Raw genomic sequence first — 25,176 nt, 5'->3', positions numbered from 1 at the left:
AAATAACTGAAGAACTATTCACATTAGTTGGCAATCTTTGTTTTTAGATTTTAAAAACTTGCTAATTTATATGTCACATGTTTGAAAGGGAGCTCACTGTCATGCTATGGCAAAATGTTTTCCTTCTCAATTGATCAAAAAGTAGGGAACACTGATACATAATAAATAGGAAAACATGGTGATAAACTTGAAATAAAATACACTTCAAGTGCTTGTGTAAGTCCACCAAGGTACCTCTGGATTAAGGCTCCAAGCTCGGAGCTGTCAGCACAGAGCCCAACACAGGGCTTGAACTCACAAAATGAACCGTTAGATCATGACCCAAGCCAAAGTCAGATGCTTAACTGACTAAGCCACTCAGGCGCCTCTATCCTTCTGGACAAGTTTATCATTGTGTTAAAGATAACCACAGAAGGGAAGGTAGTATCTGTAGTTAGCATCTCATCTAGGGTTTATAGATTTTTACAGATGCCAATTGTTCCGTATTTAGCATCAGTTGAATCATCTCTAATATTAATCATAAAGCTACAAGTTGTTAATTTCTGGAAAGCTATTCTCTTTACTCAAGAGTCTCTAATTTGACCTATGTGACTTTGCACTAAAATAATCTATTAATAGATTTTTTTATTAAAAAGTAGATCTTGTGAAAAGGTCGTTTCTTTGTGCTTTCAAATATGAATGTTGTCTGGGCCTTTTAGTTCTTTCGTTCTTTCTCTCCTTTCCTTTCCTTTCCTTTTCTTTCCTTTTTGTTGCTTTTGCCTTGAAGAATTTCCCAAAATCTTTGCCTTTGCAAGAGTAAATTTTACATAAAATAGTCCCTGAATGTAAAACAATAAAAATGATGTTTGAAGACTATTAGTGACCCAAGTTACTTATTATTAAGTGAATGAGTCTCATGAAGATGTAAAGTACTGTTTAACCTTGAAAATATATATTTGAAAGTTTATGTTTATTTTAACCATTTGGCACTTAGTGATATCATTTAAGCAAAATGAAATACTAGGAAATCATACTTTAATAGCATGATAGAATACAGTAAAAAGGCAGGGCAAAAATTTATTTTTGAAATAAAATTTAGAAGCAGTAACAATAAAAAGAATATATATAAATATTGTTACAAAAATGTGGTAAGTCATGTATTCCTTCTCCAAGAAAAAAAGTCTTATTTTAAATTGTTGAAGTACCTTCAACAACAGTGGTTCTATTTGATAAAATCAAACAAAACAAAGCCTATTTTAATAGATTATTATTTTTGTGTAAAAAAAAACCTTCTATTTTAATCATCTTCAGAATTTATATAGTTGTACTTGCCTGACTTCAATGTACACTCCTTTTTTGTTAGCTCAGGCTGCCATAACAAAATACCATAGATCAGGTGGCTTGGACATTTGTTTGTTCACAATTGTGGAGGCTGGGGAGTTCAAGATCAAGGTGTCAGCTTAGGAAGACACTCTTCCTGGTTTGCATAAGCCACATCCTTATTGTGACCTCTCAAGGTGGAGAAGTGAGGAGAGGGAGTAGAAGGATGAGAGAATAGGGAGTGGGAGGGAAGAGAGATCTTTCTTCCTCTTCTAGTAAGACCACAGTCAAATCAGATTAGGGTCTTACCATTATGATCTCTTTTAACCTTTATTACTTCTTAAAGATCCTATATCCAAATGCAGTCACAGTGGGGTTTTGGGCTGCAGTGTCTTAAATCACAGTGGAGAGGATGCAATTCAGTCCATAACACTTTTCTTACAGAATATATTTTTATCTGTTTATTATCATCAACTTAGCTTCATTGTTCAGTGAATAGAAATTGAGGACTTGCTTGTGGAGCTTCTCTATGCTTTGATTTTTATAGAAGTATACTTAAATAGCAATAGGCCAGTCAACCTCAAATACTCATGCTCACGTCGTCAGTGCTCCTATCAGCCTCACTTACATTTATCCAGGAAACGACTGCTGAGGCATTCTACTGCAGGTGGCACTCTTTTAAATGTATCCCTTTTCCACACACGTACACACAAAAGTGTAAAACTCAACTTTCCTTAAGATGGCAGTGTCTCCTGTTTTATTAAAACCTATTTAGCTGGATATAAACAAAATAGAATAAATAAAAATCAATAATGCATTAGCTCTGGGAAGATAGAATTTCTTTGAAATATCGAATCTAGGATTCCTTTTCTACCACTAGTGCATAGAAAAAAAACAACTATGCACAGAAACACACTGTAAGGTATATTTTTTTTCTCCCACACAGAAATAAAATCCTCACAGTCCAAGGGGCAGATGCTTTTACTTCCCTGAAGAGGGAAATCTGCAAAAGAAAAAAAAAATTGAATTTGCAGCCTCAGCAACTAAACATTTTTTTTTAATGTGCATACACCTCTGCTAAAGAAACTAAAACATTGTGTTGAGTGTTTGGAATCCATATCAAAGTTTCAGTGTGTTTATTTTGATTGTAGCATTTTGAATTCTTTAAAGGTATCGTCACTTTGGCATTTTTCATGCTTACGGCTGGATTATTATGTATTCATATGTGTTGATGTGTGCATATGTGTGTGTGTTTGTGTATAGATAGATGGATTGATCAACAGATCAAGAAGAGATTCTGGGCTTTTTGTTCAACCCACCAACCCTAAACACTTACAGATTGTAGGCATATCTGGAGAGGTTGTGGAATGGTACGCATTTGTTCATTCTCCATGTGAGAATGTGGAAGAATTTGATTTTGGGGGGCGGGGTTTAGTTCTAAACATTGAAAACTGGGACACAAAATCATGTTATGATTTTCTTTGTTAATAGGGGTAAAAATTTTGTTTCGGAATTAAATCATTTACCCCCCTTGGATGGCAAAAAATATTTAAGGGGGAAGTGACTTACTCTTTGTGTTGTTTTTCTGGAAAAGTAAGGCACTTTATAGATACGATGACAATACAATTGACCATTTTAAGCATTATAGAAATAATTTTACTGCCTGAGAGAAGCCATATTGTTTCTTTCTCCATTTTGATTCCTTACTAGCAAACCTCATTTGTCTACAGAGGATTGTAAACTTTGCCATCCATTTGGTAGGTGATTGAAGATTTTTTAAAAGCAGTGTGTTATATCTTTAGTTTGACTTACATCATTCAATATATTTAAAAAATTTGACCATAAATTATTTTTATTTATATTGAAGAAAATGATTATAGATTTTTTTTCCTACCTGATATAGGACAGAGTCTTTTGGAGAAAGGATCTCATCTTCCCCAGACTGTGTCTATTCACCATTAATAGAATATGTGGTTTTTCTAAAATATTATTTTTGAAAAGTAAGAAAAAGGGTATTTTTAAATGACAAAACTATTAAAGTTCCTATTACATGAGTATAACTAAACCTAAATTGAAAAAGTAAACCAAGTTACATTTTATTATCATTCTTGTCAGGTGACGGAAAGAAAGCAACAGTTGGAAAAATGCTTGAAATTGTCCCGTAAGATGCGAAAGGAAATGAATGCCTTGACAGAATGGCTGGCGGCTACAGATATGGAATTGACGAAGAGATCAGCAGTTGAAGGAATGCCTAGTAATTTGGATTCTGAAGTTGCCTGGGGAAAGGTAAAGCCTGTATCACTGAAGGTTATTTTTAACACACAAAGAAACACACAGCAATGTGAATTTGCAAGACACTATTAATGTGCAACAGTAGTTGAATTACAAATATTATCTTGCTTCACTTGTCCTTTCCTTAAAATTTCATCAGTAGTTTAACTCTGTATTTCTGAATCATGATAAAACCGGTGGGCAGCTGTAGCCAGAATCTCCCCAGAGCTTGTTTAGAATTGGGTAGGTTATGAATCAGTCCTTAAAAATACATGCATCATTTGTCAGAAAGTGAATCCAGAGAGGAGATTCTCTGTTCCCTAGCTTGCCCAAGATTGCTTAGAGGGACTCCACAAGATGAGAGCAAGGAGGCACAGGCTGCGGACAGTTGGGCTGGACAGGTCTTGAAAGATCAGCAGATTGCTGACGTCACAATTAAAAACAAAGTCTCGAGGGGTCTGTGCAGCTGCTATGATTTCCATCACCAAAGGGCACAGGGTTTCCTTTAATCTTCAGCTGGTACATACTTGCTGTTTCTCTTGACAGCTAGTCAGACATTATTGCCCCCTAAAATTTAAGGTCAAGGTACTCATAGCTTCATTTTTGTTTCAGTTGATTCATTACCGGATTACTTGAAAAGCTGTTGATATAAAGGAAACAGTCAATATCAATAATGTGTTTTCATCTTAAACTTTGCTGAGCCATTAGGCATTTAGAAAAAAAAAATCACAGCACACTCTACCCCCTTGATTTTTTTTAAATTAACAAACACTTGCTGTATCAGTGAGATGTTCAAGAAACCTGTGCTTTATTTTTGATTCAGCAGGCTATTTGGATTATCCAAACTTGGGAAATTGTAATTGCATTAAGTAAAAACTTACAATCCTACAATAAGACCAAAACTGAAGACTGATTTTCTTTTATGTAAATTCAGGGGACAAGTATGGATAAAATGTTGTTACATAAATAGTTTTCAAGTAAAGAGTAGGGAATGATTTCTTTTTCTTCCCACTCAGAATAGATTTATTGGTGGAGATATTGAGTTGCATTTATTAGGTCAGGATCATATATGTTGTGAGATGATTACAGTAGCAAGTTCACAGGGGACAAGGAAAAAATTACAATGACCTTATTTTTTTCCCTTATTACCCACACAAGTATTATGTTTTTGTGTGATACTTTAGTTCGAGCCAATGGCAATCATATACTTAGATGCAGGCTGGGTGGCTCTAAGAAATAAGTGAAAAATGGCATGGCTCCCAAACGTTAGAGGTTTGTTTCTGTCTCATGAAGGTAGATAGTTCTGGATAGGGGAAGTAGTTTTGTTCCAGGAAATTCTCCTAAGGTAGGTCGCTTCCATTTCATTGTTCTGCAGTCTTCTGGGTGTTTGTATTCTCATGGTATAACTCGCTCACCACCACACTTCGCTCTCAGCCCATAAAAGGAAGGGAAAAAAGGAAGTGGAGGGAAGCCAGCTCCCTCTTAAAGCTCTGTTATAAAAGCTCCATGCATCATTTTGCCCATATTTTTATTTGCCAGATGTTAGTCACCTGTTCATATTTAGCTTCCAGGGAGGATGGCAAAAGATAGTTCCTAACTGGGTGGCCATTGTGTCCTGCTTGAATGATGAGTAGAGTTTGTTTGTGAAAACAGAGAATACGTTCTGGGGGACACATAGCGGTTTGGGCCCCAGCAGTATCAGCCCTGCGCTTTTTATCATAAGATACAAGCAGAGGGAGACCTGCATCATCTGTTTCTCTTTATAAAAACCCATGCCCTGTCGATGGCAGTTTCTACCATAAGTACTCATACACAAACAAAACAAGGCCCAGAAAATGCTTATGATCTACTAGAGTATGAAATACAGTAAAACATGCAAGGGCAAAGTGGTAGCGTATGTAGAGGATTCCTGAAAATAATCCAGGCTTTATTCTCACTTACCCTCCCCTTACAATTCTGGACAATATCTTCAAGTGTTCATATCCCCATTGTAATGGGTATATTAGTTTGCTAAGACTCCTGTAAGAAAGTACCACAAATGGGTGGCTTAAACAGCAGAAATTTATTTTGTCACTGTTTTGGAGGCTGGAAGTCTGAGGTCAAGGTGGTGGCAGGGTTTTGGTTCGTTTGGAGGCCTCTCTCCTTGGCTCATAAATAGCTATCTTCTCATGTCTTCGTATGATCTTCCCTTTGTACATCCCTGGGTCCAAATATCTCTTCTTCTAAGGACACCAGCCATATTGGATTAAGACCCACCCTAGTGACATTATTTTACTTAATTGCCTCTCTAACCTTTCTGTCTCCCAATTTGGTCACATTCGAAAGTCTTGGGGTTAGGGCTTCATCATATGAATGTCCAGAGGACACATTTCAGCTCCTAACAATGGGGTAGCTTTATAAATATAATTTGGAATGCTACTATAATGGTACACAAAAGAATAGAATTAGAAATGAAGGGGATTTACAAAATTCTGACTACAATTTACAAGTGACTGAGATGAAACTATGGAAGTGTGCCACACAAGAACTCTGAATTCCACGGTCTCTGTAAGGTCACTGAGTACATCACCTAAGGAGATGTTTGCATTAGCTTCACCATAAAATCAGTAAAAAAAAAAAAAACCATACTATTATATAATTAGCTTGGCAAAAGTTTCTAGATTATCCTTGTCATATTAGAGGGCTTGAAGGGTCTGGAGATGTGTCAAGTTATTGAGTCCATCTGGAAATTACTTTCCATGAAACCAAGGAGTAATACTAATTTGAGATCCAATAGGAAAAAAAGTATAGAAAACTGGCATTTCTTTTCTTTTGTGGTAATTTATCACTCTCTCTGGATATTTTGAAACACTAAGCTGCTAATGATATGCTCGAAGACCCCTTAGTGGTCAAATGAAAGTATGCACATTTGGATCCAGATTACATACTTTGTTTAATAAACTCATCTGGAAGGTGCCTACAGCTTTTTCAAAAGTCAAAACCATATAATAAAAGCATGTGACCTACACATCTAAAGCAGCCACACTGATGATAATTTTTTAAAATGAAAACAATCTCATACACAAAACCCCGTGATTCCCTAGTACATTCTTATTTCCCACGCTTTCTTGGTAGGTGGAGAACTTGACTCAAACTGTTAGTCTTGTCTGCAATTTCAAAGGGTAAATGTCAGATTTTTTTTGAAAAGAAATTGAGTATTCATTTAAATGCAATACATTGAATGTATTTGCCTATCATTCCAAGTATTTTTGACTTGGAGAAAATTTTAATATGTAGAGTCAATTTATTTTTAAACTGTTTCATTTATTTCTACTGAATTTCTTTCAGTTCTGTTGATCTAAGAACATTATATTTATTTATATTTAGAAATATTTGAATGCCTATATAAAAACATTCTTATGTATCAAATTTAGTTACTAGTGAAGCATTTATTTGACCTTCAGTTTATTCAAACAGAACATACTTTTGAATATATTGCCTACTATTAAATCTTTTGAGTGTTACTTCTACTCTTCTAATTATACTTATTTATTATATATCTCGTTCCAGAAAAAAAATATTTAGAATGGCTCAAAGAGATACACATGATTCACCTGGTCAAGCACAAATAAATTAGAAAACTAAAGAAAGGGAAAATTAGAGAAGGAAAATGATGGAAACATTGCACAGAAATATGCCCACAATATTCCATGGATAGTGTAATAGGCAGAGGAGGGTAAAGCCTCAGAATTTGGCACCAAGCTTCCCACTGGGCAAAATAAGAAGTAAACAGACTTTTTTTTTTATTTATTGTGCTAAGAACGCTTAACATGCGATCTAGCCACTTAACATTTTTTAAGTGTACGATACTTACGGAAGGAAACTTATTTATGAATTTCAAAAGTGTTCAAATTATTAAAACTATCATCAAAATATTTTTAATTTACTAGTGAGAGCTTTTTCCCTAAAATTTAGCTAGGGAAGAAAAATTAGAGTCATGTATGAGATAGCACCTTTATTAATATTCTTATAAAAAAACCTAATAAAAAGGTTTGTGTAGCCATTTTTCTATCAGCGTGCTTCAATGCAGAAACAATGCCATGAGCCTGATTCCGGACTTTTCATGTCTTCTTCCTTAACAAGAATCCAGAGTTTGGCACCGCAAGATCATTTTGATAGGCCGATGATGTTGTTAAAGTGAACAATCGAAAATAGACTCTCTCATTTTAGTTTCACTCCTGCTCACAATCCTTTTGTCACATGTTCAAAGCCATAGATGTTAGAACACATAGGTCTTCCTAAAGATAGTGCTATATGACACATTTCCAGGTCTTTAAAAGTAACATGTACTTGGGAAAAGACTATAAACCTGAGAATATCTGAGGTATCCCAGATCAGATTTTCCAGTCTCGAGGAGAGAAAGAATGCGGAAAACTGTGCTGTCAACTCTCACCATATGACTACACTTCCAGCTTGCAGGTAGAGGGGAGAAGATGAATAAATTGAAAATGTATTCCAAAGTTTTAAAAGGTAAAAGAAAACAGTTTAAATTCAAATAACAGGAAGCAGACATTTTAAAATAATAACAGAAATGAGATAAAAGTTTAATAATGGGAATTGAAAAGTTACACTGTTAATGCTAATTTGAACTTTCTAAAGCTCAGTCGCCCTTTCCCTGTATTTTTAAATTCAAACTGTCTACCTCTATTAGAGTGGTGATAAAGAGAGAGAAATTAATATTAATATTTTGAAAGGGGAGATCATTCCTAGCTGCATGGTCTGGAGAACAGAGATGCCTTAGGGGAACTGTAACAGTAATGTTGGTGACCATCTCATGATCAGACCTATTCCCCATTCATACTTTTTTTTTTTTTGGTGTTTATTTATTTTTGAGAAAGAGAGAAGAGAGACAGAAACACACCACGAGCAGGGGAGGACAGAGAAGGAGACACAGACTCCGAAACAGGCTCCATGCTCTGAGCTGTCAGCCCGGAGCCCAACGTGGGGGTCGAACTCATGAGCCATGAGATCCTGACGTGAGCCAAAGTCGGGTGCTTAATGGACTGAGCCACCCAGGCAGCCTGCCCCTTCATCCCTTTCTAATCTCTGTTGAGAGAGAGTGCCAGGTTGAGATCACAAACACTGATGTCTATAGAGTAGACACGGAAAGAGTGGAAGGAAATGGTAAGGCAAACTAGAAGTGATTACCAGCAGCTGGGGAGTGTACTAGCACGACACAGGATTCCTGAGCTGTCATGACAGTTTCTACTTCCTTGGACTGCTACATGGACATTAACAATTTCACTTGCTGAGAGAACAGGTGGAAATGTGCATTTTGTTCACTGGTGTTTCCCATTCACGTAACATGATATATGACACATAGGGTATGCTCGGTAAATATCTGTTCAATAAAATCAATGGCAATTGAAGAGATGAAAATTAAAACATAATGACAAAGCACTGTGAGAGAAGAGAAAAATGCTGATGTGCTTTTAACATTGTGATAACTTTTAGAACAAATGGAAATATGAGCATCATCTGATCAAATGCTCCCGCTTTATAGATGAGAAAATAGAAGTACTGGCAGTACAGTATTGTCTCCGATTTCAGTAGGTTTTTTCCACACTACTTACTTTTTAAATTATTTTTTAACATTTATTTATTTTTGAGAGACAGAAAGAGACAGAGCACGAGAGCAGGGAGGGCAGAGAGAGAGGGAGACACAGAATCCGAAGCAGGCTCCAGGCTCTGAGCATGTCCCCACTGGGCCCGACTCGGGGCTCGAACTCACGAACCGTGAGATCATGACCTGAGCCAAAGTCAGTCGCTTAACTGACTGAGCCACCCAGGTGCCCCCACTGTAATTATTGTTAGAGGTCATATTTTCTAGTAATTTTAAGGTAACCTAACCAAAGTGACCCAAAAAGGTATTTATCGTTCACACTGATATTTTGAGGGTCGATGGGGGGTGGGTGATGGGTATTGAGGAGGGGACCTGTTGGGATGAGCACTGGGTGTTGTATGGAAACCAATTGACATACATTGACACAAAGGCTAAGTGCGGATTTGAAATATCATTTGTTAACGTCTTAAAATCAGTCTGATTAGTTAGATATAAGTAAATCAATTCTCAATATCCCATATGGCTACAATTATTTAGCATATGAATTGAGCACAAAAATATAATTGTAGAAAGCAGATAGTTATGTGATTAAATAGAAGTTTATATCTCAGATGATATCATTATGTTTGGAAAATATAAGCTTCAGCAAAATTTAATCTATATGATTTTCTGATTTAACCAGTAGCAGATTTCATGCATTCCAAATTTAGTTTCAGTAGTCAAAAATTCAAAGCCACTAAATAATTCAGCTACATTAGAGCCCTTTTAATATTCACAGTATTGTGTAAAAATTACAATGATCAAATATAATTCCGTGGAAAAATAATTTTGGTTCTATAATACTTTAGATCTATCCGCTTTGGGGATCGTACATATCTACCATTTTTCACCAGTTGACCGTTAGGTTTTACTAAAAGTAAAGTAGTGTTCGGATACCCAGAGTTGACTGAAAGAATCACACATATACACAAATGTTGAATTCAATTCAGGGTGTTAAGTAATGCAAAATAATTGATGCCTAAATAGCCACTCATGTAACAAATCATTGTGATTTTCACGTTGATTTCAGGGACAGATTTTTATAATATTCAGCATTCGGAAGAAAGTGATAAGTTGACTCGGTTATCTTTCTGCTGTCCTTTCGGTCCTACAATTTTAATGACAATCACCCAGTAAAATCTTGTGACAAACTGTATCATTTTGTTTTCCCCTTGCTTCTCAGCATTGGTTACATACTGAAATCACCTGGGAAAATTTAAAAGACTATCAGTGCCTGGAGCCCACCCCTAGAGATTATGATGTAATTGACCTGAATGTGGCCAGTGTGTCTAGTAATTCAACAAAGTTTGCGAACCACTAGATAATGCAATATAAGTGGTCGTAACGAGATCTACATTCAGTTCAGTCAACCATGCCCTGTACTTTTTTTTTTTTTTTTTTTAAACAATCACCTTTCGTAGTTTAAAGAGATCTGGCCTCTGGTCCTAGATTATCTGGATAATTGCCTCAACTCATCAGTCCTTTTAGCTATAAAAGCATGAGAACTATTACTTATTTCTAAAGTCTGTTACACTATCATTCCCATGAAAAATTACATATCTTTTTTTTAAAGCGGGCATAGTAATTTATCTGTGAAGTGAAATAACACTAGCAGACCATTAACTTGGTACAATGAATGCATCAAGCAGCTGTTACTTAGAAAATAGAACATCTGTTAAATGCCATTGGAGTCACTATTCACTGTCATTATAGTTATAGCTATAATTTCTGTTCTGCACATTTTGCTTTCATGAAATTCTTCTTTAATAGACAATACATTATTAATAAAAAGTCAATACACATTGCCATAAAATCCACCATTTAATGTTTTATGTTCTTTCTGAATTTATCATTATATTATTCCGTCACATTAGCCTAATAATAAAATATGTCCTAAACCTCTAGCCATGGCAGAGTAATGTAGGGACCTGAGAAGACAATTAGTAACGTATTTTATCACATTGAAGATATTAGATTGTATGATGCACCATTGATTTAATTACAGCTGCTGTGGCTCAAAAGAAACACCACCACCTTAAACATAAATACAAATTGTAAGTGTCATGTCAATTTTAGAAATCTTAATATGTGACAAAGTGCATTTTAGAATTGCAGTAATGTAATTTTTAAATTTTATTCCCATAAATACATTTTGTACCGAAAGGTGAAAGAATTCTCTCCCATTCCTGATGAAATAGTCTAATACTTCTGTAGACTGACTAAAATGCAGAACCCACTTGGGGAGGGGAACCTTTTAAGATACGTTTTGGGTGCTTCAGTTAACGCTTCATCCATATTAGAGGGAACTTACATAAGGGATTAACAAAGAGCTAAAATGAAGAATCTAGTACCATCTTAGTAAAAGGAGAAAGGTATATGGAAATGGTATTATGGCACATTTTTTACTAGATGTGGGGCTGAATGAAAATAGAATCTATGGGACAGGGGACCCTTAGAGATGAAAAAGGCTAGGGGTGGGGAGAGGGAATGATAGGAAATCAGAGAACTTAGCCAAAGACTGTAAGTCAATGGGAAATTCCAGGAAAACTTGTGGAAGCCAGCAGACCATGTGAGATCAAGCCCAAGTGGGCTATGTTTCTCAGCCCCAGTCAGAAAATAGGTGTGCAGGTGTTTCTATGGGGCCAGATAATTAATTGTACAGTTTTTACCATTTTACCTTTATATAAAATTAACAGAAATGTTTCCTTCATGTCACGGTGTGATCATCAGAGACCAAGGGGACAAGTTTTCCCATCCTGCTAACCCATCAGTGAAGTGAGTTGATAAGCTGCTGGCTGCATCCTGGAACCTCATGCCATTTTAAATTAGACTCGAGTGAGTTAACTTAGAGATAAGAGGAATGAATCAGAATGTATTGGCCATCCTTCACATGAACACATGGGTATCTTCATTAGGAGAAAGTATCCTATGCCACCCCTTTTGTATTATCAGTAAGTTGGAGTAGCATTTGAAAATTGCTATGGCTAGGAAGAAGTAGACAACAGATTTGTTTCTTTGAAATCATGGAAGTTAGTGTTTAATATTTTGACTGTTCGGGAGCTATTAAATGTTACAAATTAAACATATGGACAATAAAAATATGTTAGACTTTATGGCAGTTTATATTTAAACCAAGTTCTACTCCGAGCTGATATTTTTCCTGTGTCGTTAAAAACCCCAAGTGCCCAGTGTATATTTCACATTAAGCTGCTCTTGAAACTCCCAAAATTGGGCTTAAGGCCATGTCATATAGGTCAAAATAAAACTGAATGTGCATGATTTTGCTATGTACTCAGCCTTAAAATCAACCTTAAAAACTTCCATGATTGAAAAAAAAAAAAAAACCCTAAAAGTTGAGTTACAACTTAGTCACTCTAGTCACTGAATTTGAACTTGTTTATTCTGAAGGGTTTACCCTTCAGAACCCTCTCCATGTCTCACCCAACAAGGCAGCCAGAGAAGTGATGTGTGTTGAGGATTGGATGCCTTTTAAGAGAAGGAAGTATCGTGTTTGTTCAACTCTTTTCTCCCCAACTCACCAACCCCGTAAATAACTTCATCCCTTAGAGAGGCGTGAGTAAGGGTATAGAGAGAATGGCTGAAACAGTAGCTGGAGTTCAACCTAGCAGTTCAGTTCTTAATAAAATAGCAAATATAGACATTCTTGTGATATGGGAAACTATTAGAAATGGGAGAATGGTTGGTTCCTTAATATCATAAAATGTATGTTTTTAGTTTCTTATAAGTACCCCATATTTTCCTTTCGGTGGCTTTTGATTCTGACCTTCATATTTTTTTCGTCATGTTGCACTTTGTCCGTAGTCGGTCCAAACCATGCAGTCCTTTATGGTGAATTTGAGTTTCAAGTATCACCTCTCCTTTAAAGCCATTCAAGCTCATCCCAGCCATGACTACTACTTGTCAACAAATTATGTGCTTTCTAGTACAATATCAAATTATTTTATTGCATTTTAGCTTTACTCTGCAGCTACACTGTGGGTAAAATGAAAGCAAGGTATGCAAAGACTAGCTCCTTTCTAATCTCTGGCAGTGATTGGCACAGTACAGAGTGGATATTAAACACCAAAACCAAATTTACTAATTGAAATTGAGATCTTCAGAAAGCAAGATGGGTATGTTTATTTGAAGTCTAAGATCATATTATGTTAAAATCATACTTTTAATTGTTTTAATTTAAATTCAAGTTAGTTAATATACAGTGTAGTAATGGTTTGGGGAGCAGAACCCAGTAATTCGTCACTCCCATGTAACAAACGAGTGCTCATCCCAGCCAGGGCCCTCCTTAATGTCCATCAGCCATTCAGCCCATCCCCCCACTCACCTCCGCTCCAGCAGCCCTCAGTTTGTGTTCTTTATTTAAGAGTCTCTTATGGTTTGCCTCCCTCTGTGTTGTTAGCTTATTTTTCCTTTCCTTCCTCTCCGTTCATCTGTTGTGTTTCTTAAATTCCACATATGAGTGAAATCATATGTTTGTCTTTCTCTGACTTATTTTGCTTAGCATACTTTTAATTTAAAATAAATCTATTTTATACACTGAAGCTATTGTAAAAAAAAACTATTGTAGGGAAAAGTTAAAAATCTATTAAATGAGCACAATATTTTTTCCTAATGAAAAATACCATTTATATAAATGACTTAATACCAATTCGTTCTTGAATACCACGCGTAAAGGTTTAACGCTATGTTTGTGGTTTGTTTTTTTTTTTTATGGGAAGAGTGTAAATTTTCTCATCAGTCACTTTTGGACATAAGCAGTTATGAACCATTATGATCACTGCTTTCTTCAAGCTCATGTTCGTGATGGAGATAACTTCAATATCTCTGAATCCTATCTTATAATATTGAGGAAGCTAGAGTGACACTGGAAACTGTCTACATTTCCTGTTTTATTCTTTTCATTAGCTGAATGAAGTATCCCTGGACATTAAACATTGTGTCTTGAAAATTAGCTGTAGAATTTTGGCAGATGTTTAACCCATAATAGTTGGTTGTGATCCATGAACTATGGGCAACAATATTTCCTAAATGCAAAACTTCAGCCCTTCTGAGGTTTGGAAATTCACTTTGCCTTTAATTGCATTGCCTGGCATAGAAGAGACAAATGTCTGCGTGCACAACAACTTTTTACATCAAAGCCAAAACATTGTGTCATCTTGAGGACAATTTAAGATATAATTAACAATCCAAATACAAAATAAGATTCAACTTTGTGAGGCGTTACCTTTGTGAATCAGTCAACTCTAGTGACAAGCCACTAGTCTGGAGCGAATGCAGGAAGTAGGCAGTGTTCATTTGCATATCTTTCCCTATCTTAGACAAACACATCTAAAGTCTAAATTGTATAAGGAAGGGACTTTCTCTGTCCTCTTATTCACAGTGCCTGGAACAATGACCACCACGGAAGGTTGTAAAGGTTCTGTAATACACAAGGTTGCAGAGGAAAGGAATGAAAGGGCTGAAATGTAGCCCATGACCACTCCCACGTCAAACTCCAGAGGGGATATTTGTCCTGCACAGGAAGTATTTCTCATAATTTCCATGAAGATATTAAGTAGAATCACCTATGCCATTGCTACAACAGTTATGTTTTTAGTAGGAGCTCAGTAACATTTATGATTGATGCATGAAGGAATTCCTTCTGTGTTGCTAAGCTAACTCATGTAGTACAGATGACACCTGCATTACAGGGAAGCCTCTACGTGATAGCCCCTGAGTTCACTTGCCCATAATTACTTCCCATAAATTAATGCCCATAACAATTTCAGATATTTTTATATTGGAAAAGAAAAACACAAATACTCAAGAGTATCTTAGAATAGGAGAAACCATGTCTTTTGTACACAAATTATTTTCTACAATCTTTTTGCCTCATTTATTTCCCCCTATTTATGTCATGTGAAAAGCAAAAACAAGACGTGTATACATAGCGCTTTTGAGTGCAATGGGACCGGGTGGTGTGAAAGAAAGCCAGCCACAGCAACTATTCAGACTTTTCTATTATTAAGATAGAAAAGAGACATTGAGACCATCAAGGAGTTAGAAATGGGCTATAAGCTGGCCTCATAGAGACCCTCTCTCTTGATTACGTGGACCACCTCTCTTACTCTCTGTGCGTAGGTTTCATTTGCCTCTTTGCAGGTGGGCTCCTTCCTCTTTCTATTGCTGCTCCAAAGCGATTTTGTCCTACCATGACTTAGGTTTCCTGTGGTGAAGACGTCAGTTTCATTTCTAAATGACTTCTAAGCTGGTGTGTTATCACAGTCCCTGTATGTTTTAGTTAAACTTCTTGAGAATATCTGCTCTGCCTTACTCCCTAGTGAATATCCAATGACTGTATGTGGGCAGTTAGGGACCGGGGCAGAGGCAGGGAGGTGCAAGTTGGTCACCTGGTCAGCCATGATAGATCACAAGAAAAGGGCTGGAGGTGGAGCCGACAGTAAACATTTATACTAGGATCAGTTTTTCTAGCAACTTTCTACATGATTTCTCATATTAAATGTGCTTGTTTTCACGTTTTGTAAATTAAGACTTAGAAAGCAGCAGTGCTCTCTTAAGGGATTTTAATATTACCTCTTCATTTTCATAGACCTCTAATTGAAAGTTAGCATTTTTTTTTCAGTTATGAATGCGAGCAACAGACCTCAGCAATCTCAGCAGTCTCTGCCACTTGGCCACCAGTAGAGAGAGCAGATCATTTTATATTACATTCTAGTCATTGTATGTATTTCAAAATGCCAGTTATGGTCGTGCCTACTTTGAAATCATCCTAAAGATCTGATGCTCGATTACTCTAGTTACACACGTTAGTAAAGAAAATAGGCATTACTGTCTTACAAGGTGGGAAAAGACATTTTGTATGTTGTACTCCAGTATAATTCATTTTCCTTAAAATCCGATGGATTTAAATTTGGTTTTAAAAATATTATTATGAGAAGGAGTCCTTAAGTTTAATGAACTGCCAAATAGGTTTGTGGCACCAAAATGCCGACAATTTCTGCTGTAGAAATGTAAGAGTGCAGTAATTACTGACTTTTGTAAAAGCAGTTGCTTCTTTGTAGATAAGGTTTCTAAGGCCTGTCTTCACTCAGTATATTTACAAAGTAAGTAAATATAAATATGTTTCAGTGGACAATGTGTATGTTTATCTGTTAAATATATATCATCATAAATAAATAGAAATTAATCGTGTTTATGTATACCTATATGTTTATATATACCCAATAAGGAAACTCCAATATTTATAGTGTGATTTGCATCACCCATAAAGACACATGGAAGGTTTAAGTCCTTAAAAAATCTTATTATAGTAACCATACACATGGTCATTTCAAAAGCATTAATTCTTAAGTCTACAATATATTACTCCAAGCTCAAGTACTGTCCTTTTCACAGGCTACTCAGAAAGAGATTGAGAAACAGAAGGTTCACCTAAAGAGTGTCACAGAGCTAGGAGAGGCCTTGAAAACGGTTTTGGGCAAGAAGGAGGCCTTGGTGGAAGATAAACTGAGTCTTCTGAATAGTAACTGGATAGCTGTCACTTCCCGAGCAGAAGAGTGGTTAAACCTTTTGCTGGTAAGAGGCCAGAGGATTTTCAAGCCCTCTGCATTGTGAGAAGGAAATTACATGTGATTTGAATAATAATATTTGTGTCTGTAAATTCCTCAGCTCCACATAAACGGTGGCTCTTAATTCAACATCTGCAACTCTGTTTTAATATCTTTCCATGTCTGTGCCGTATTTTGTATGGAGACCACATTTAAGTGCATTTTGAATGATACTACTTTTTTGTGTCTTTTAATATTGTACAAAGTAGGACAACTCTTTTAAGAATATTGTCTAATCAATAATATGTCATGGTATGTCTCTTTAACATTAAGGAATACCAGAAACACATGGAAAACTTTGACCAGAATGTGGATTACATCACAAACTGGATCATTCAGGCTGATGCACTTTTGGATGAATCTGAGAAAAAGAAACCTCAGCAAAAAGAAGACATACTTAAGGTAGCAAATAAAATATTATGAAAAGTAATTTTCTAATTGCACAATTAATGTCGCTCATCAAGGACTTCTTAATAAGAGTGAAAAAATTCTTCCTTCCTTTCTGCCTTTGTACTTTCCTTCCCTCCCTACTTCCTTAATTCCAATGGGAGTTAATAACTTTGAAGAGTTTTGTAATCTGGATATCTCCATATCCACCTCTCAGCTCATTACGCACAATTTAAACTCTGATGACAAAGGGATACCGGGATTTATTTTGGTGTCATGTTGCCAACTCCTGCCCATTTTACTAGTCGTAGTACGTTCTTATATCTCACACAAGGATCCATTTTCCAGTATCATCCACAGCCCATTCTGAGGAAAACCTGAAATCCAATCATCTGGGCATTTTGCGTATGCAATCCAAATCTTAGTAATGAGTAACAATATTGAGCTTATATAAAACTGGATGCTTTTTATTTTTCGCTATATGTAAAGTAAACGTGGCTTTGTGTTCTCTCTTTGTGTATTAGAACCAATTATTAGGACATCCTAAGTCATCTTTCTCAAAGGCAACTTAATTTTTACTTTTTAAAGATGGTGGCTATAAAAGGATATGAGAGGTATAATGTGCAAATTTCTCTTGTTGATGCTATATTATCTCTCTTCAATAACATCTTAAATAGGAAGACTTGAAATTTGACAAATTCCATTTGAATTAATGAGTCCTTATTCTGTTTTGCTGAAAAAAAAATTGTATTTAATTAGTGGGTTATTACTTAAGGAGCACCCAAAAACTCTAGCTTCTGTGTGTACAATTCATTCATTTCTTTTTTATGAAGTGCCTATTTTCCAAAGATTACAATTCATTTTTGATGAAAAACTGTTGATATGTTTCAGGCTATCCCCAAAACGAATTGCTCTCCTTTGTGTACCTTACTTTGCTCTCTCTTGTCCTTTGATGTGTAGCTAGGGAATGCCATCTTAAGGTGGCATTTCCTTCAAGGCCTTTGGAATAATAGGAGCTGAGTTGTTTCACTTAGAGTCTCTCTGACCTCTCAAGTCAGGCAAAACCTTCGTCAATCCCTCTGTCTTTGACACTGAATTCTTATCTGTTGGAAAGTCCATTTTTTCCCCATGACACCTAGGAAGGAAAAGAAAATTGTTCCTCAGCTGCCTTTCTTCCCGAGCATACGTTAAGGTTACCCCACAGCTATGAAACTGAGTCAAGTGAAGATAAAATAAGACTAAAGAAAAAATACTACAGTCGACACAGGCAACAAAGGGTAGCCAAGAAAACATCCCTCGCGCCTCCTGAGACTAAGTAAACACTTTACATAAACATAGATCACATTTAGACCAGGACTGTGGCCAATATTCCTGAGATCACACACATTTCCCACTCTACTCCTCTCTTTTATGGAAGTTGACTTCGTTCCTCCCTCTCAACTCCTCTGCATGTGCTCATTCTTTCCTTCTCTTTCTCGCTCTCTTGCTGTCTCTCAACTTCCACTTAATTACTAACTTCAAGCCCTGTCTCTTGCTCACGGAATATAGCGTTTAAAGGCTGAAATGAATGACATGCGCCCAAAGGTGGATTCCACGCGAGACCAAGCAGCAAACCTGATGGCAAACCGCGGCGACCACTGCAGGAAAGTAGTAGAGCCCAAAATCTCAGAGCTCAACCATCGATTTGCAGCCATTTCTCACAGAATTAAGACTGGAAAGGTAGGAAGATCTGCTCCAAGGTGGAAACTAGTGATAAATGATCTCTTGCGAAGGTTGCGCAGTACTCTGAAGGGGGCGGGCGACCCCCACGGCAAGGTTTTCAAAACGAAAATGAAGGCCAAAATGTATTTAAGGAAATTTTACCCCTGAATCTCATGGGAGATCAATCTCTCCCCACTCCCCTCCACCAGTCTCTCTGTCTCCCTCTCTCTGTCATTTTTCTTTACATGCCACAGCTATTCTAGAACTGCATTCTGTACTGGTTTACATATGTACTTTCAGGGGTAACCTACAGCAAAGTAACAAATAGCATGCTGCAGGCCAACAACGACAAACAAAAGCACAAAAGACATCCATCTAAGGAAAGCACTGCTGACTTCTTATGCCAAATATAATATTGCTTGTGTGTAATATGGATCACATATCAAAAATGGGGCCTTGTACATCTCCTGCATGATCTAGGGTGTTTGTATTCTCTTTATTGGTTGTGCACATGTGTGTATGTATGTGTATTTAACTTGCTCTTGCTAATTGCCGATACGTACTGTGACAAAATCCATTAGGCTATAATAACATGCTCAAGCCATAAAAACAAATAATTGCAAAGCTTATATAACCTAATTTTGTAATTTTATATGTCTGTTTCTATTGATTCTATTTAATGAAGAACCAGGGGATATGGAATTTTGCATGATAATCCTTTATATTTGTGTAACATTTAATGAAGACAAAAATCTTATCAAATAGGTTGCTTGCAACAATATATAAAAATAGAAATCCAGCTCTTTTGGGTGAGTGTCAAATTGCAAGGAACTACCCCAAATTTTCTAAGATGTCATTTGACACATTTTTCAATATACATGATATGCTTTAAAACACAAAAATGTATGTAAAATAAATATGTGTATTTACATATACAGATAATTGCTATAAATAATCTTAAATGAGAAAAACATTCTTGAAATACTTGTGAGACAATATGATGTAATATGTCAGGTAAGTGCTGACTCCTGGAACAATAGGAGAATATGTTTGAAAATCATTTTGATAAATATGGACACCCATAATAGCATGATTTACAATTGCTACATTTTCTAAGGCATTCCAATGTATCATTGCTACATGTACTAGTACATATTTAAAAGAGTTTCTAAAATATATGGTAACGTGCTATGAATTTCAAATACTTTATATGCATGAAACATAGTTACCCTCCAAAGCTCGCCTTCCCAAGGCAAAAAAGTATTAGCTTACCTTAATTCATTGCTGCTTCTTTGCAATGTTTAAGTTAACTAGTTAGTGATACTCATTTATGTGCTATTTTATGGAAACTGTCCTCACCTGGAAAATATCTAAAAGGCTCCGAAATTCTATTTTCAGAGCATATAATTGTTTTTGGAAGAATTTATTCTGATGCTTAAGACAATTGGTTTTACCTCTAGAGATTATCATCTGAATATGTAATATCTAAACAACCAAAGGCTCTTTCAGTCGTCTTAAAAAATGGATGCTAATCCTTCGTTACTAGGTTTTATGTTCTTCCTGTTATACATATCACTAAGCTGCAGAATATTTAAGACAAAACATGGCATTATCTTCTTGACCTTTTCAGTAGCAGATTGAGACAAGTTATGTCACAAGATTGTGACTTGTAGATGCTGAAAAATGCGAATTCAACCTGCGTGATAGAAGCTGACAGACTTAGAATGGCCAAGAGAAGTTTGTGAATTTTCATTCTATATTCTGTACAACTTTGTCACTTACTTCCATAAAGAGAGCCACTTGATGCACTTCTTTTTTTTCTCCTTCCTGAAGAACGGCATAAAAGAGATTTTAAATCAGTATTTTCGATGATAGATTAATTAACAAGAGAATCACATTGTCACTTTTCAAAGTACTCCTTTTTCTCTACATTAATAAAGATGACTGGATGCAGGGCTTTGAAAGAGAATTATGCCCTATCATCATGCTGAAACCAAAAACATGGACGTAGAGCTTATCTAACATTTTGCTGATACATTCATTGCACTGTGCTAGTGAGTGTGGAAATATGCAAGGGTACAAACAATACTTGTTAAAAATAGGTTTACAAACACAAGCTTAAATAGTTTTTACAATCATATGTGCTTAACGCTCGTGCATCCTTATGAAGATGTTCAATTAATGAGGTAATTCCAGCAGGCACATAGTATAATATTAAGACCATTGGACATAAAAAACTGAATTCCCAGCCTAACTTTGTCAGCATTAGGCCGAACGTGCGATTTCCCTGCAATTCCGTTTTAGTGTTTGTAAGATAAAGGAGTTAAACCAGATTAGTAATTCTTAAAAAGAAAGCATCCCACCCTCCCAGCCCCCAAGGGTTATTATTTAGAACAGAATGTATAAAATAGGTAACAGGAGAGTTCCTGGATGGGTGGATTTCTGTCCTTGTATCTTTCTCCTTGCTGTGCTAAGATTCAAGTGGTGCAAGTTATGTCCATAGAAGGTGGTGTAAAATTTCTAGGTTAGATTAGTTAACATGAGGGGTAATTAGTTAGATTAGCTCTGAAGAGTTCTAAAATTTGACAGTCCAGTGATCTTTTGTTGATGCAGTAAGGAATTTAAAATAACGACCTGTATGTGTGTTTGCTTATGGAGTAGGGTAATTCTGGAAGTGCTGGAATTCTCTGGGGTGACCTTTGATCTCAAAACTAAGCTCCTAATACAGTAGGGCTTATGCAAGGTAAGATTGGGTTGGAGTATTGCCCTTCTTACGGTTGAGTTACACTTAGAAGAATAACTTGGGAGAAAATCTACAATGATAAAATTCATTAAAGTAGGTTGGAAATGTATATGGGTAGAAAAGTGACTCAGTAGAAGAACTAACTTCAGGATTCTTTTAAAGGTCACCTAGAAAGGGCAGTTGAATAGAGCTAAATTTTATCCTGAAAACTCGCTGACAATCCCTGGATTCATTGTTTGGTGAAGAATATGAAGTTTGTATCTCTTGCAGTGATTGTTCATGACAAGAAATTACGAAATCTGGAGATGAGTGAGCATTGAGGTCCTCAGTTTAGATTAATTGAGAACTTACTCATCAGATGCAGCTCTCCGCAGTGGTAACTTTTAGCCATTAATGAGAAACAGCATGGTGCAAGGAATAAATTCTTACCTTCAAGCCACAAAACTTGTTGGGGATGTGATCATATATATGACCCTTTACCTCTCAGAGCCATGTTTTTATCTAGAAAAGTCGTAAGCTGATATTTGTCTTATTTTAACCTCACAACTGTGGTAAATATCAAATGGCCTAGGATACGTAAAAGCATGCACTAAAAAAAAACATGTATAGATGCAAAATGAAAAAATAATTAATATCAATAATGATTTCCATCATATTATATGTTAGCTTTGAAGAGCCAAATTTTGAGAGTTGAGAGAGAAAGTGATGGGAAAAAGAAATGGAGAAATGGCTGCTTTTCTTTCGGGTCACTGCTGGAATGGGCTGAGATCAAGAAGACTTCTTTGCTATTTCCATTGTAAGGACCAGCCTTACATATTATCAAGTGGACCATTATAGGAAATGCTGGGAAATTCTGCTTGTCCCAAATAGGACCTTTAAAATACATTATACCTCTTCCCATTTCCTTGAGGTTTATCAGTAGTATCTGATTGCTTTGAAAAAGCTTAATCCTCGTAATCTGTTTGAAATCACTTTGAGAAAATGGCTCTTTTATTGGGGATGGTCAGAATTATCAAAATAAATCAGTGGTAACTTCCTAACCATGAGTAAAGTTGATGGAATCAGTGGGGAAAGACAACATGTCACATCTCTTTTTGTTTTAGGGAATCTGAACATGGTGGCTTAGCACGGTGATGGTCAGGAAGATATTATCAGGAAAAGAAGATGGCAGGAAACAGATGCATAGAGGGCAGAAATAAACTGAGTCCTTAGTCCTTTTCCTTACGGCATCTCTGCCCCTCTCCATGTCGGGAGAAGCCAAGTTGGAGATGGGAGTCCACATTTTGGGAGAGATGATAGTTGAGGTAGATCTTAAGGGATTAATGAAGAAACTGTTGGGAAAAGGGACCAATATGAATGATCTCTCACCAACCTTGTAGTATTTCAGATCACAATGTTTGGTTCTGTGGTCCCTGTATTGCTAGGTAAGATGTGATGGATTCAAGGAGCTTACCGTTTAATGACGGAACAAGTCATGTTTGTGGATATTGGTCCAAGAATGAGTGTATGCTAAGTGAATTTAGCCATTCTAGCGACATGGAAGAGGTAACAATTCAGGATAAACCGATGAAGAAGCCCGAGAGTGTATGGAGTGTTCGGTGGAGAGTACATTCAGTTTACTTACAAAATGTAGAGCATGGAGCATGAAGCTTAGTTGTGGATGATAACACTGTAAAGGATGATTAGACACAGCGTGGAGAGATCATGACAAACACTAATAGTTTATGCTTAATTCAAAAGGCACTGAGGGGTTCTTAATGGGTTCTTTTTACGTGCCCTGTTGAAAGATTAGTGCAACAGTGGTTGTGAAAAGAATGCAAGTGAATAAATTACAGAAAGTAGGGAATCACAATAGTCTAGGTGAGAAACAGTGAGTATCTCAAATAAAGGGATATCTGTGGGAAGGCAAAGGAAGTGACAATCTAGAGCAGTGACTTTCAAACCTTTGTGTACTTGGAGGAATTGTTAAAACACAGATTTCTGTCTATCCCCCCTGCCCACCTCCCATGGAGATTATGATTCAGTATTCCCTAATATTTGCATGTCTAGGAAGTTTTTAGGTGACATTAATGCTAATGATTTGGGGACTCAGTTTGAGAACCACTTGTGTAAAGACACTGAGAACTAACCTAGACATAGATTGTTACGTGAGGACCAAAAAGATGGTGAGTTGAAAAGTGACCCAGGATTCAAGACTCACCGAGTATAAAAGTCTGCATATGAGTTTCAAGAAAAAAATATGCATCAAAATACTTAGTTTCAAAGTAATATTGTCTAAATAGATTTTGTCTATGGCCTATTAGTATAGACAATTACTTTGTTACAAAATATTATGAAACTTACACATATAATTTGCCTATTTAAATTGTCTTCATTCCTATGGAGCTGAAATTTGGAATTATTGGCCCTGCAATTGGTACTAACCAAAAGAAAAGTGAACTTGTTTATTATGTCCTCAATTCTTTTTTTAAGATTTATGTGCCATTAGATATTTGATACCATATATTCTTTAATTTCCATAATGGACTTTAAAATTGCTTTTAAAATTCACGTAGCAGTTTCCCTAGAAATATTTATTGTAATTGTAACATGAGATTCGGACAGTCTGGCATCATATATGTAAATATTCATAATTTTATTGCTATAATAATTATAGTGTCAAGTTTTTGACCTCCAGTCAGTGTTAACAGATGCAAAAATAATCGTTCTTTAGACCAGAGGTTTGCAGATAAATATACATGGCTCTGAGAGAGCCAGTGAGTTTCCCGTTTAATATAGAATAACACACACATGCACACACACACACACAAAACCACATGGTTGGGTCTAATCTCTCTTAAATGGTGGCTTTATATGTGAAAAGTAATTTGTAAATACTGAATGATCGTTTAGACAGGTATTTTGGCTTTCCTAAACATCAGTTGGAAATAAAGAATACCACTTATAAATGTGATCTAGAATGTCGGAATAAGATTTATTGGTTTTGAAATTTTTAACTAAAACCCAATTTTCAGTACTCAGCTTTATCAATACAAATATATTTATCTTTTTCCCCTTTGTAGTGTGTTTCTAATTTAATGCCTCTTCTGACAGTAGAGAATGTAGTCCATTAACTGGTACAGTTATTCTCGTTTGTATATGTGTGTGTATGTGTATATGTATGCAGATATACATACATGGTTATGTACACATGTACATACACATACACATTTTACATACACACTTTTTAGTGAAATTTTCTACAAAGAAATTATAGCAGAAAGCATAGATAAAAACTTTGGTAAAGATCTATAGGTATCGCATAATTTGTAGAATACTAAATACGTACCAATTACAGTTGAAATCCTCAGGTAATATGAGCAGTTTAATACCCAAACTATGTAGTACTCTACCTGCTAATTGTATTTCACTGAAATAAATAAGAAATTAACCTAGCAACAGAATTCCTATATTAACAACTTCTTTTTCACGTTTGTAATTTGCTATCCTTTTATAAGGTTAATTCTGTT

The 25,176-nt window shown here is 36.0% G+C and overlaps 1 protein-coding gene across 2 annotated transcripts in view; it reads left to right on the top strand.

The window, feature by feature from the left end:
• Positions 1–25,176, top strand: part of DMD (dystrophin) — a 1,630,689-nt gene that overhangs the window by 401,720 nt on the left and 1,203,793 nt on the right. For both annotated transcript variants that reach the window (XM_047076051.1, XM_047076052.1), the window contains exons 29-32: positions 3,415–3,585; positions 16,625–16,804; positions 17,110–17,238; positions 18,772–18,942. In XM_047076051.1, the coding sequence (XP_046932007.1) occupies positions 3,415–3,585; positions 16,625–16,804; positions 17,110–17,238; positions 18,772–18,942 (651 nt within the window). The remainder of the gene's footprint in view (positions 1–3,414; positions 3,586–16,624; positions 16,805–17,109; positions 17,239–18,771; positions 18,943–25,176) is intronic.

The sequence above is a fragment of the Lynx rufus genome, unplaced genomic scaffold (assembly GCF_022079265.1).
Source record: "Lynx rufus isolate CCGP_SWC_20201006 ecotype Redwood Valley unplaced genomic scaffold, mLynRuf1.p SCAF_14, whole genome shotgun sequence".
Taxonomy (NCBI): Eukaryota; Metazoa; Chordata; class Mammalia; order Carnivora; family Felidae; genus Lynx; species Lynx rufus.
The sequence above is the reverse complement of the archived record's forward strand: the minus strand, read 5'-3'. Positions and strand labels throughout refer to the sequence as shown.